This window comes from Tursiops truncatus, chromosome 10 (genome assembly GCF_011762595.2).
Source record: "Tursiops truncatus isolate mTurTru1 chromosome 10, mTurTru1.mat.Y, whole genome shotgun sequence".
Lineage (NCBI taxonomy): Eukaryota > Metazoa > Chordata > Mammalia > Artiodactyla > Delphinidae > Tursiops > Tursiops truncatus.
The window spans coordinates 43,472,015-43,484,053 of record NC_047043.1 but is presented as its reverse complement, the minus strand read 5'-3'; the positions used below and the strand labels follow the sequence as shown (position 1 = coordinate 43,484,053).

The 12,039-nt window shown below is 36.0% G+C and overlaps 1 protein-coding gene across 5 annotated transcripts in view; it reads right to left on the bottom strand.

The window, feature by feature from the left end:
- LOC101325731 (E3 SUMO-protein ligase ZNF451) overlaps window positions 1–12,039 on the bottom strand; it is a 125,641-nt gene that overhangs the window by 49,355 nt on the left and 64,247 nt on the right. For all 5 annotated transcript variants that reach the window (XR_012334528.1, XM_073810899.1, XM_073810898.1 and 2 more), the window contains 4 exons: window positions 8,754–8,904; window positions 7,470–7,596; window positions 798–951; window positions 157–304 (listed from right to left, as the gene is read on the bottom strand). Coding sequence is in view for 4 of the 5 variants with exons in the window: in XM_073810899.1 (XP_073667000.1) it covers window positions 157–304; window positions 798–951; window positions 7,470–7,596; window positions 8,754–8,904 (580 nt within the window). In the remaining variant the exon portion in view is untranslated. The remainder of the gene's footprint in view (window positions 1–156; window positions 305–797; window positions 952–7,469; window positions 7,597–8,753; window positions 8,905–12,039) is intronic.

Sequence of the window (12,039 nt, the reverse complement as noted above, 5' to 3'; positions counted from 1 at the left end):
TTTCATTATGCTAAGTTTGGGTAATGTCCAGGCAAATATACATTCTCATTTTAGAAGGAGAGAAACATGGAATAGAAAAGTATTTGTTGAGTCCTCTGGCTGTTGTGGAGCTTATTGGGCGGGAATCTTACAGCCCAAGACTAGCCCCTTACAAACCTGAAATGGGCAGTGAGCTCCATGTGGGAACGCAGTGTCTGGTGGCAGGCCACACACTTAACTTGAAATGGAACATCTTTGCACAGAGAGATCAAAAGTTTCTTTGCAAAAGATGGAAATGATATTGGCTGTGCCATTCCCTTGTCATCTGAAAGACAAAATGAACTATGACTTGCAAAGATCTGAGTAGAGTGACCCGGCCTTCCTCCCCTTTGCCTTTCTCAACATCAGGTGACGTAAGTAAAAGAAGATGGTTATTTATGTGATAAAAATCTAAGAGAAGTCGTTTTCTAGCCTCAATTAAGTGCAGTGGATGCTGAACTCATGCTCAAGTTAAAATCTGAATCTTAAATGCAGAGAAATACCCAACTTCCCAATGGATATATACAAAAACATTATCCTGCATAAATGTTTTCTTCTCAAGTTTCTTTTCATTCCTCAAAGTAAACCTTACTCTTAGGTGCAAATAAATAATGAGAATCTTTTTTGAAAAATAAAAAATGAGATAAAAACCTTTTGCTTTCATGGTTCTCAAAACTAATGTGAAGATAAGTTACCTCAAGAATTATCTGAGAAGTATGGTAAATCAGCAAAGGTTAAAGTAGTTTAATAATTTTCAGCGGAAGAGAGTATTAACATACCACCCAGTTTAAAACTCTGATGGAAATGATTCTTTCCAGACATATGCTTCAAACACTCATCCTTGCTGCTAAAAAGAAGGAAGCAATTTGGACACGCAAAACACTGAATAATCTGAGGAAGAAGGTTGTTTTTATGTCCATCATCTGCAGCTTCCTAAAATATAAGGCAAAGCTTTATTATAGACAACTAAAATCAATATTCAATTTCTTAAATCAACTTTCAAAATTTCCTATTTATTTGGAATATTTTGTATCAGTTTTTAACATGAAAACTTTTCTTCCCTGAGTGTGAACTGTGGATTTTTTTGTCATAAATGAGGTCCCATATATGAAATTTTAAATTATTTCCTTAAAAACAAATTATTACCATCTTTCTATGACAATAAACATACATTTGCTTTCTATACATTTTTTATATATACATCTACATGCAATATTATATAAATGCATAAATGTTTTCATATCACATATACTTTTTCTTATGTTTTGCTTTGTTCACTCTACTCTGCAATATAACCTATGTTTACAAATACGTATTCTTCTATAAATTTCTCCATACAAAAATAAATACACAGAGGGAATTGCCATTGTTTTATCAAATATTGTCATCTTACAGATTCTTCTGCCTCTTAGTTTTCTTATTCCACAATAACTAATGGAAATCCCTAAAAATCAACTGGTGTCGCTCTAATTTATTCTTCTTAATGGCTACAAACTACTCCATGGTGTGATGTGGATCTACTGAGATTTAGTCAACTATTCATTTCCAGGCTTTTTTTTTTTTTTGCCACTGTAAACAATGGTTTTGTAAATATTGTTGACTATATATCCTCATTAAATAGTGCTTTTCTCTCATTACCAAGATTGGCCGCATTGGGTTAAAAGGTTCATTATTTGAATATTAAAAGATATTGTGTAACTGCTCCTCAAAAAGGCTCTACAAATTCCGATTCCCTAGCACTGAGTGAGCCTGGCACAATAGCTATTACAGATCTTATTGTCATGTCTGCAGTCTTACAGATGTGTGTTATGTTAATTTGCCTTTCCTGTCTACTAGTGAGTGTGAGCATTTATTCATACAATTCTGTGCATTGCTTATTCCATTCCAGCCTCATGTTTTGATTGTTTTTGCTTTTTCCCCTCTGGTCAACTTGTATCCATTCTCTGTTATCAAAACTAACTCTGTCTCATCCTCTATTTTTCAAATATTCTTCATCAAACAGCTATTAATTTAGTATATGGTCACCTTAAAATTCTGATACAAACAGGTATGTCTTTTCTAGGGTCCAGGTTTCCAAACTTGGCTAAGAGTCTCCTCTATCCCCAAATTGGAAATATTTTTAAGTGTATATTTATATGTATATGTATAACTGTATGTGTGCTGTGTATAAATATAATGTAACTTCTTGTTAATGGTCTTTAGAATAATAGCCTTAAAGGTTGCATTGTGTCTTCTTAAATTTACTATCATTAACATTAGGGATATCAAAATAGTTTGTGTAGTTGCTTATGAAATGCAACAGGAGGAGTGATAGGAAATTTACATTTATACTGAGTATATGTCAAGCACCACCTTACGGTTCAAATGTGCTTTTCCACTTAATCCTTACAATAACCCCGTGAAGTACTATTTTCATTATTTACAAATAAGAAAACTTAAGTTTACATAAGTCAACAAAATTATCACTCCCCTCCAAGTTGTACCCTCAGAAGAGACAAAGCTACCATTCACACCCAGCTTTACAGCTGTGGTGGTAAATCCTGTGCTCTTTCCACTACTCCTCACCCTATTTTATTTTGGTGACAGCCATGCAGAAGATAACACCCAGTATGACACTTTGCATTCCAATTAGAAGGTTCCAAATAAGAGCACTAAAAGCATTTACTACCAACCAATTTGTACAAATGACCCCTACCTGAAGAACTCTAATAAGCTTTAGTTCAACTGTGAGTTATAAGTGGATTCAAAATAAGCTTGTTTAAACTGTTTGCTCAATAGAACAAAAACTGTGATTCTACATAAAATTTTATTGGAATATACCTATTGCAAAAGTATAGCATATTTGCAAATAACTTCTACAAACCAGGGGAAGGAATGGGAAATAGGGTATCTGGGAAGTACTCAATTCCTTTTTACCATTATATTTCCAGTTATATTAAATCAAAACACACCATACAAATATGTATACATTAAAAAAAGTATAACCATAATAAGATACCACTTCATAGGTACCCACTAGGATGGCTATTTTAAAAGACAGATAATAAGTGTTGGCAAGGATGTGAAGAAACTGGAACATTGTTGGTGGGAAAGTAAGCTGGTACACTGTGATGGGTAACAATTTGGCAGTTCTTCAAAAACTTAAAGATGATAACCATATGGCCCAACAATTAACTCATTAGAGAAGTGAAAAAGTATGACCACACAAAGACTTGTACATTTGTTTATATCAGCATTATTCACAACAGTCAAAAAGTGAAAACAACCCAAGTGTCCACCAACTGAACTGATAAACAGAAAGTGGCATATGTCCATACAATGGAATATTACTTGGCAATAAAAAGGATGAAGTACTGACATATGTCACAACATGGATAAGCCTTGAAAACATCATGGTAAGTGAAAGAATCTTGTCACAGAAGGCCACATATTGTAGGATTCCATTTAATGAAATGTCTGGAAAAGGCAAAAACCACAGAGACAGAAAGTAGTGTACTAGTTGCCTCAGGCTGGGGAGGGGGAAGAGTCACCTTCGATGACAGAATGGCCCTAGGAACAGAATGAGAGAGAGTTGTAATGCCCACCGAGACCGACAAGTGACAATGAGGCACCCTGGGGCTTACGATACATCCTCCACCATCCCCACCAGCACCAAAAGGGAGAAAAGCAGGAAGTTACGCAGTGACAGACCCACTGGACAGTCTTTTTTTTTTTGGGCCATCCTGCGAGGCATGTGTGATCTGACTAGGGATTGAACCCATGCCCCCTGCAGTGGAAGCACGGAGTCTTAACCGCTGGACCACAAGGGAAGTCCCTGGATAGCTTGAATGTCAGAAAACACTAGACACTTGCTACTCAAAGTATGACTCAAAGACCAGCAGCACTGCCATCACCTAGTAGCTTGTTAGAAATCTTGAATCTAAGGCCCCACATCAGATCTACTGAGTCAGAACCTGCACTTTAACAAGATTCCCAAGTGATTTGTGTGCACTTTGAAGTTTGAGAGGCATGAGTCTAGACAGAAGAAACTGGAGATAAAAAGAAAACGGAAGGGCAGCAAGGCAAACAATGCAAATTGTGGACAGTTTCACAATTTCATTGAAGAACATCATCTTTATGAAACAGAATTCACAGGCATGCAATCTTCTAGCGACCTCTTCTGGCTCATTTAAGATACGTAATGACTGGTTCCTTCCGAGTCCTTGTGACAGACACTCCAAAGAATAAGCAATAGGAGCTTTTATTAAAAACTATATGTCAGGCCATAAGTGCTTTATATTGTATTATGTTTTCTCTCAACAATCTTGTATGTAAGTATAACAATTCCACTTTAGAGATGAAGAACCAAGCTCACAGATGTGCTGTAACTTGGTGAGAACACATAGCTAATAAAAGTAACTGGAATCCAGGTCTGTCTGACACCAAAGCCTTTGCTCTGTTTTACCAGATTGCTTCCCAGAAGGCTGAATATCATAAATTTACTTCCCAGAGAGACGGCAAAAGGGAGGGCAAAACAGCATAGGATGAGTGATTCCCAGAAAAAAAAGGAAACAAATTAATGAAATTTGGGAAAACACAAATGAGAGTATTAATTAATTTTAAGGTTAAAATATCTATTCAGATTTACTGAAGAAAAAAGATGAATATGCTTACAGCATGGAATAGAAAAACATGCCCTGAAAGAACTCCAGTTCTGAAAAAGGTGGAATACTAGTGACCCACTGCAAACACTAAAAAACTATGGAATGTAGTTGCACCCTTTTCCTTTCTCTCCCCAAACCTGTGTCAGGGCACTAGACAGCCCTATCATTTCTTTCTTTAATGTGTCTTTTGGATCCACTTTAAGGTCTTTATTTTAAATGTCATTACCTAAGTAAACTCTTTTCTCATCTCAAAGCTAAGTTACTGCTGAAGTCACCTAAACTGGTCTCCTTGTCCACATCTTTGAATCCACCCTGAACACTGGTGCCATTCTAATACCACCCATCTCTTTGGTGTCCCTAAAAAAGGAGAAGGAATTTGGTTCTAGAATTTAAAGTCCCTCTAGCTCTGAAGATATAACAATTATTTTCATCATGTCACGTCCTGTGATAGTGCCAGTATCTTGCCAATATCAAGTTTAAATTTTGTGCCTTTATAGTCAAGTTACTATTGTACTTGTGTTGGGAGTCCCCAGGTCCATCCCCAGGCTTGGTGGCTGGCTAGGACTCACAGGACTTGGTGTACAGTTGTACTCATGACTATGATTTATTACAGCAAAAGGATACAAAGGGGGAAAAGCACACTGGGCAAGGTCCAGAGGAAACCAGGTGTAAGATTCCAAGGGTCCTCTCCCAGCGGAGACACACAGACACACCTAATTTCCACAAGGAAATTAGGTGTTCGGCATAAACCACACTGTCTGCACCAACAGTTCACACACAAAGGGCCACTCATCAGAGATTCATAGGGACCCGCCAAATCTAAGTTCCTAGACAACAGCCCAGTGCCAACCTTGCAAGCAAGTCCGTCTAAGGACAGAAGTCTCAGGCCTGCTATGTCACCTGCTCTCTGCACTCTACCTATTCCCATATTTGCTACTCTGTGTAGGCTCTTGTTCAAACCTTCCTGTGATTACACTTGTCCTTTCCATCTATCCAAACCCAAGCCTGGAGGACCACTTCTCCTCTGCAGTGCTCTGTCAGCTTCTTCTGCTACTCCTCTCCCCTTCCCCTGAACTCCTATTTCACCTAATGATGTACCATTGCAGCTTATTCATTCTAGAGCACATGGATTCCTCTCGTACTACGGTGACTCATCAGGGTTGAACAAGACACAGGCTCCCCAAAACTAATGACTAAGTATACAACGAACTCAGCGTTAATAGGCGCATCTATCCTGGGAACACTCTTCAGCACCAGAACAGGGGTCAGTCAACCACAGAACTCAACCAGAGACACCTGGGAGTGCAAGTCTTCATTTTCTGTGTGAACCTCTACAGAATCCAAGTTACTACCCACATGAATTTTCAAGTATAGGGCTAGAGATTAGCAAATTCTGAAAACATGGTTTAAAGAAAAACCCTAGTTCTCTCTGGACATTAGCATTTTACTACTTCAAAACCTAATATTTACTCAGCAAATACATCATGTATGGATCTCACAGGTTTCTAGCTACAAGGATATTTAATGTGTTATTGTTTTTAATAACAGAAAAATGTAAACAATCAATACATCTAATAGGAAATTAAATGAACTATAATATATTCATACAGAATGTCATTCATTGATTTTAAATGTACATACTGATTCAACATATATTTAAACATTTATGTTTACAACACACTGCTTTTCTTAACGAAAAAATTTACATACTTTATCCTATGTAAAAATATTTACATAGGAAGAAAAAGCAGAAATATATACATAAAAATGTTAACAATGCTTATCTCTATAAGTGAAATTAAGAGCGATTTCTTAAAAGAAAGAAAAATACCATATGATATCACTTATATGTGGAATCCAAAATACAACAGAAATGAACACATCTACAAAACAGAATCACAGACACAGACAGTAGACTTGTGGTTGCCAAGGGGGAGGGGAAATGGAGGAGGAAAGGACTGGGAGTTTGGGGTTAGCAGAGGCAAACTATTATATATAGAATGGATAAACAACAAGGTCCTATTGTATAGCACAGGGAACTATATTCAGTATCCTATGATAAACCACAATGGAAAAGAATATAAAAAAGAATGTATATTTATGTATAACTAAATCACTTTGCTGTACAGCAGAAATTAACACAACATTGTAAATCAACTATACTTCAATAAATTTTTTTAAAAAGTGATTTCTTATTTTCCTTTTGTTAGTATTTTAAAATTTTTCCACAGTGAACATATTGCACAATTAACATTTTGTAATTTTAACTAGTGAGATATCTAATATCAAGTGTGGGAAACACTTATTACAGAGTTCTTCATTACATTGAATTTGCTAATATCATGAATCAATCTTATATCCCTTGAGATTTAACACTTAATGTGGGTGTTAAATACCAGCCTTTTAAATACCAGATCTATTTCTTAATACCAGCATTAATAAAGGAATCATTATTTACTACGTGGCTCCAACAATTCAACCAGCAGTGAACGGCAGCACACTTAAGAATAATGTTCTGGTTATCATGTGACTAACTCACAGAACATCTTGAACAAAGTAAGTTATTTTCATAGAGCAACTCCATAAAAATGATATTCTTTAAGACTGCTGGCTTTCAGCTATCAGGGTTACCTGCCCATGATAACTTAATGTTCCAAGTAATTTTATTCCCCATAGACAATCATAATTTTGATCTTTATGTGCATCACTGTTGAATGCAACCTTAAGAACAGCAAGAAAACACCTATATCCCATTCCACGGTTCTCTAGAAAAAGAATACCTACTCTTAGCTTAGGATATGCTCTTACCTTAGCAAAAAGGTGATCCCTATATTGTTGTTGAGTAACAAAATTTTTATAACATACTACACAAGCAAAAGAACTGATGAAAGGTCCATGCAGTGTAATTGTTGGATCACATGGAGAGTGATCAAACCTACTCAGCAAAAGAGAGGTAACATTAGAAAATCTGACATTCTAGGGGCAGAACTATGTTGCTTCATTTGTTAAGCTAGACACACACACACATTCAGGACTTTACACTTTTTCTACTGAAATATTAAGGTTCTTTATATTCAAGAAATATCAAGTGGTTCCCATATGCCATGCAATCTCTTCAAACAGTGACCAACAGCTTTATGTTTCATAAAAGTACTCAAGATCCAATAAAATGGATTTAAGCATGTCTTGCCAAACTGGTAAACTTCCAGTTTGAAAACTGTACAGCCATCATCTGTTCCTTCCTGCTTTATTTACCATAAAACTCACAAATAATTGTAAATGAACCACTGGAATAATAATCTCATGTCAAGATTTCTGGCTCACACCTATTTCCTAAAAATGGCTTTTAATCCTTTTAAAATGTCATTTTAACCATTTAACAAATTTGTGTCATTTAAAACTGCCTCAGAGACTTTTTAAAAATACTTAGAATACAGTTATCTGTAGAATGCTGAAGCCCCTCCAGAAGGCTCTAAGAGTAAGGTAAGGCGTAAGTAGGGTGAGACATCTGGAAAAGAGAAGGCTTAGAGCTCCAAACTCTCAATTCCCATCTTTAAACTATGAGAAGGGGAGACTGAAGATAAGACTATTTAATGCTTTTAATATTGCCTTCCCTTGATATTTACTTTCTCAAGCTCTACTATTCAAAAATTCAGTAAATTAATAAGATGGATTTCATAAATAGAATATTTATTGTTAACTTTGGTACATTTGGTTTGCCTTTAGCATTTATTTTGTAATGCCATACTAGCTTTCTTTAGGCTAGCCCAAATATCTGTTAAGTGCTTTGTGTCTCTTCAAATTTACTAAATGCTGGATTTTCTAATGGACTGCATTTCTCTAAAACTGATCCAAATGCATATCAATGCAAAAAGTCTGGTCAGAATTTTATGAGACATATTAGGATTGAATATCACTAAAATAATCTGATTTCAAGCATTCTAGGAAGGCTAAGAAATGTACATTAGAAAAAATTATATCATAATAGCACAGAACAATGAGTTTGGAATATAAAGCTATAATCACAATGGCAGAGGTGCATCACGCTTTCATTTCATCTTCAGCATCCACTATTCTGAATATCACACTTACCTTTTCAAATGTCCTAAGAGAAGGTGCCCATTATCGAACTGCTTGTTACAGTGCATTATGGGACATGAAATTGGCTTCCCAGACACTCGTATTTGGCCTCCTCTTCGGAACGAACCTTTTGTTCCAGAATTAATTGTGCCTGTTTTGAGTCCTGCATCATTGGAATATAAATTCTTAAGTTTCTATTTCAGATACTTGTCCTTTGGACTGGTAATCAGAATCATGAAAAAACAATGAAAAACATGTGCAGCATCAACTGGGTGATCCTACTTGTAATTAGGTGTTTACAAACTTTCTTATAAAAGGTACAACAACCTACAAGTAAATAGCTATTTGGGACAAGGGAAGCCGTTAACATCCCCAAGTAACATTATCTGAGGAAAAAAACAGTTCCCTTAAGTTCAACAGCCAGGAAACATCAAAGATGGAATATATTAGAAAACCAGTTGCTCTACAGAACCCCTATTCCTGCCTCCCTTCTTTTCATTTATGCAAGTTGGCAAAGATTTTTTCTTCTAATTCTTATTTTCTCTTTTAACTATCTTAAACACATCGTAAGGTTTAGTTATATTATAGAGGATCTGGGTTCTATGAACATTATGTCAAACAATGCAACTGGGAGGGTGGGAAGGAGTGAAGAGGACAGAGAGACAAGGAGAATGCCTTAATTATCCCTTTATCCTGGTCCATTCTTCATCCCTTTTCTTTCTTTATAATCTTGGTCTTAACAGTCACATAACTTTCTAGACTTAGCCAAATTTTCTTCCCAGGCAAACTCCCAATACATGTTACACAATGAAAAATTTAGAGTTATGCTGTATAAACAAAGAATTGTAAAAACTGCCAGGAGGATTCTAATATATACTCTAGATAGTTTGGTTATTATCTTTTACTATTATTTCTTATAAATTGTTTCACTCAAATACCTTAAATATTTCATACAACAAAAAGCTGCGTATTTATCTTTATGGCAATTTCTACGAAGCCCCTAAGCATTTAACTAGAATAAATGTTATTCCTTTAACATCATCTAGTTAAGATCCCCAAATGGTTATATATGTTGAAAGTTTCCATGCTTTTCTGCTGTTAATGGGGGAAATGCCTCTATTAAATGCTGCCAAAATGCTTATAAATGTGTTCTACCAATAAACAACGACTAACATAGCATTAATCATATTAAAAGAGGCATTAACAACAATATACTTTTTTATCTTTAATTTTTTAATGCAGTCAGAATTATAATAATTTTTATTTCCTGTCCATCCACATTCCAGGTGTTGCCTATTAAAACCTTTATTTAGCCAAACAGAGGTTCTGGATAAAAATCAAAGTGGAGAAAACAAGCCAGAAAGAAAATAAGCTTTATCTATGGAAAGGCAAAATACAGAGAGATTTAAACAGCTCTTTCCCTTAAATAGTACAGTGTTGTTTTTAAATTACTAAGTAATCAAATGTGTGGAAACTGGCCTAACTATAAAAGTCTATAAAAGATGGATTTCCAGTTTGAGTAATTATAAAGTATTCAAACTACTTCTAATCAAAGAACTGAATTATAATGGTTGGATACTTTGGAACAGATTGAACAAGTCCCTTAATGCTATTGAGAAGCAGAATCTCACTTTTTATAATTGACGAGAACAATGCCATCTCTATTCTCCCCAGCTCTCCCCTCCTCAAAGATCTCAGCATTCTCTGAAGCCCATGTATGGAACTGCACCACACCAAGTATAGCCCAATGCTAAGGCAGCTGTGCTAGCAAAAGACCCCAGACTTCAGTGTTACGGAGTGGCAGGGACCAAGTAAAAAGATAAAACCATCACATAAAAAGAGCATAACTAAAGACCTTAACTCAAGGCACAAGCTTATCAGCCACCAATGAACCAGATGTCACCTGAAGTGATATACTGATACAATATCACATCTTGCAAAGAATCCTAAAGACACAGCTAAGTGACTCATTAGTTCCCAGAAATATATAAACAGATGCTCATGAATTCAATTTACAATGAATTAAAATATTCTGACAATCTGGAGGCCAGGGATTAGGCCTAAAGGGACATATTACTGGCCCAGCAATCATTCTAGACAAGACTTGTAAGTGTTAGATTCACATGAGATGAACGATTTTTACAAGAGATCTTGTAGATTGAGCCTTGTAGTTCTAGCCCATTTTCCTACCAAAATCACATAGGAATCTTCCCAAATCTACAGATGCCCTAGAATTATCTCTAGTGGTGAGGCCCAGATACGTGTATTTAAGACTCCCAGGTGATTCTGATGCAGCTAAGGACCATAATTTCTAAGTATTTTTTCTAAAGTAGGTCTGGAATGCCAAACAATTCTTTTCTTTAGTTGAATGACAGTCACATTTGGTACCCGAGTTCTAGGCTTCTTTTCTGTGTTCATATGCAAATCCTACAGCCCACTCTTGTATAATATTCAACCAACACTTATTGGACATCTCTATGCTGAGCCTTCTTTTTAGGCACTGACACTAAAACGGATTAATAAGCCTTAGTCTCTGTCCCCACGGAGCATATAAATCTGGTAAAATTATCAATGCAACATAACAGGGTAGAAACTATTTGAGAGAAATGAATAAAGCACTGTGGGATCAAAGACAGCTGAACAACCAAACTTATGCCGACTAAATAAACCTAGCAACCTCTAGTATTGAATGTTACCTGTAGGGCTAACCCCACAGGCAATTAAGAAGAAAAAAAGAGGAAAGGGTATTTAAAAAGGAGGATGGGGCAAGGTGGGAGTTTGCCAGGCACAAACACATTGGGAGATAAGAAGAAAATACAGTTTCAGGGAGTGGTCAGGTGTTAAAATATCTACAAATTATTGGAATTATTTTAAAAGTTGCAATTTGATTCTATTCAAAGAAAAGCCCTCTGAAAACTACAGAATAAGATACCTAGGTTCAAAGTTGAGCACTGCATACATAGATATTTCTAAGACTTTTTGTAATTAAACTTTCTGCTGGATTGAATCCACAGCTAAGGTTTCTGTGGATATCCCAAGCCTTTAAGGGCTCAGTGGGTCTTCTACAAGACAAGCTAGAAAAGTTGCCATGGTGGCTCTTAAAAATTCTACCAAATTATCTGGTAGGAGGAAAACACTGCACAGTGACTCTTCCAAGAATTTCAGGTCTGCAAAGAGTTAGCAATGAAGAAGCTACCCACTGCTTTTGATAAGCCTCCCACATGGACATTTCCTTAACAAAATATCTACACAGGCTGCACTGACAAATAAAAAAGTAAATGCTAATCCTTTCCATCTC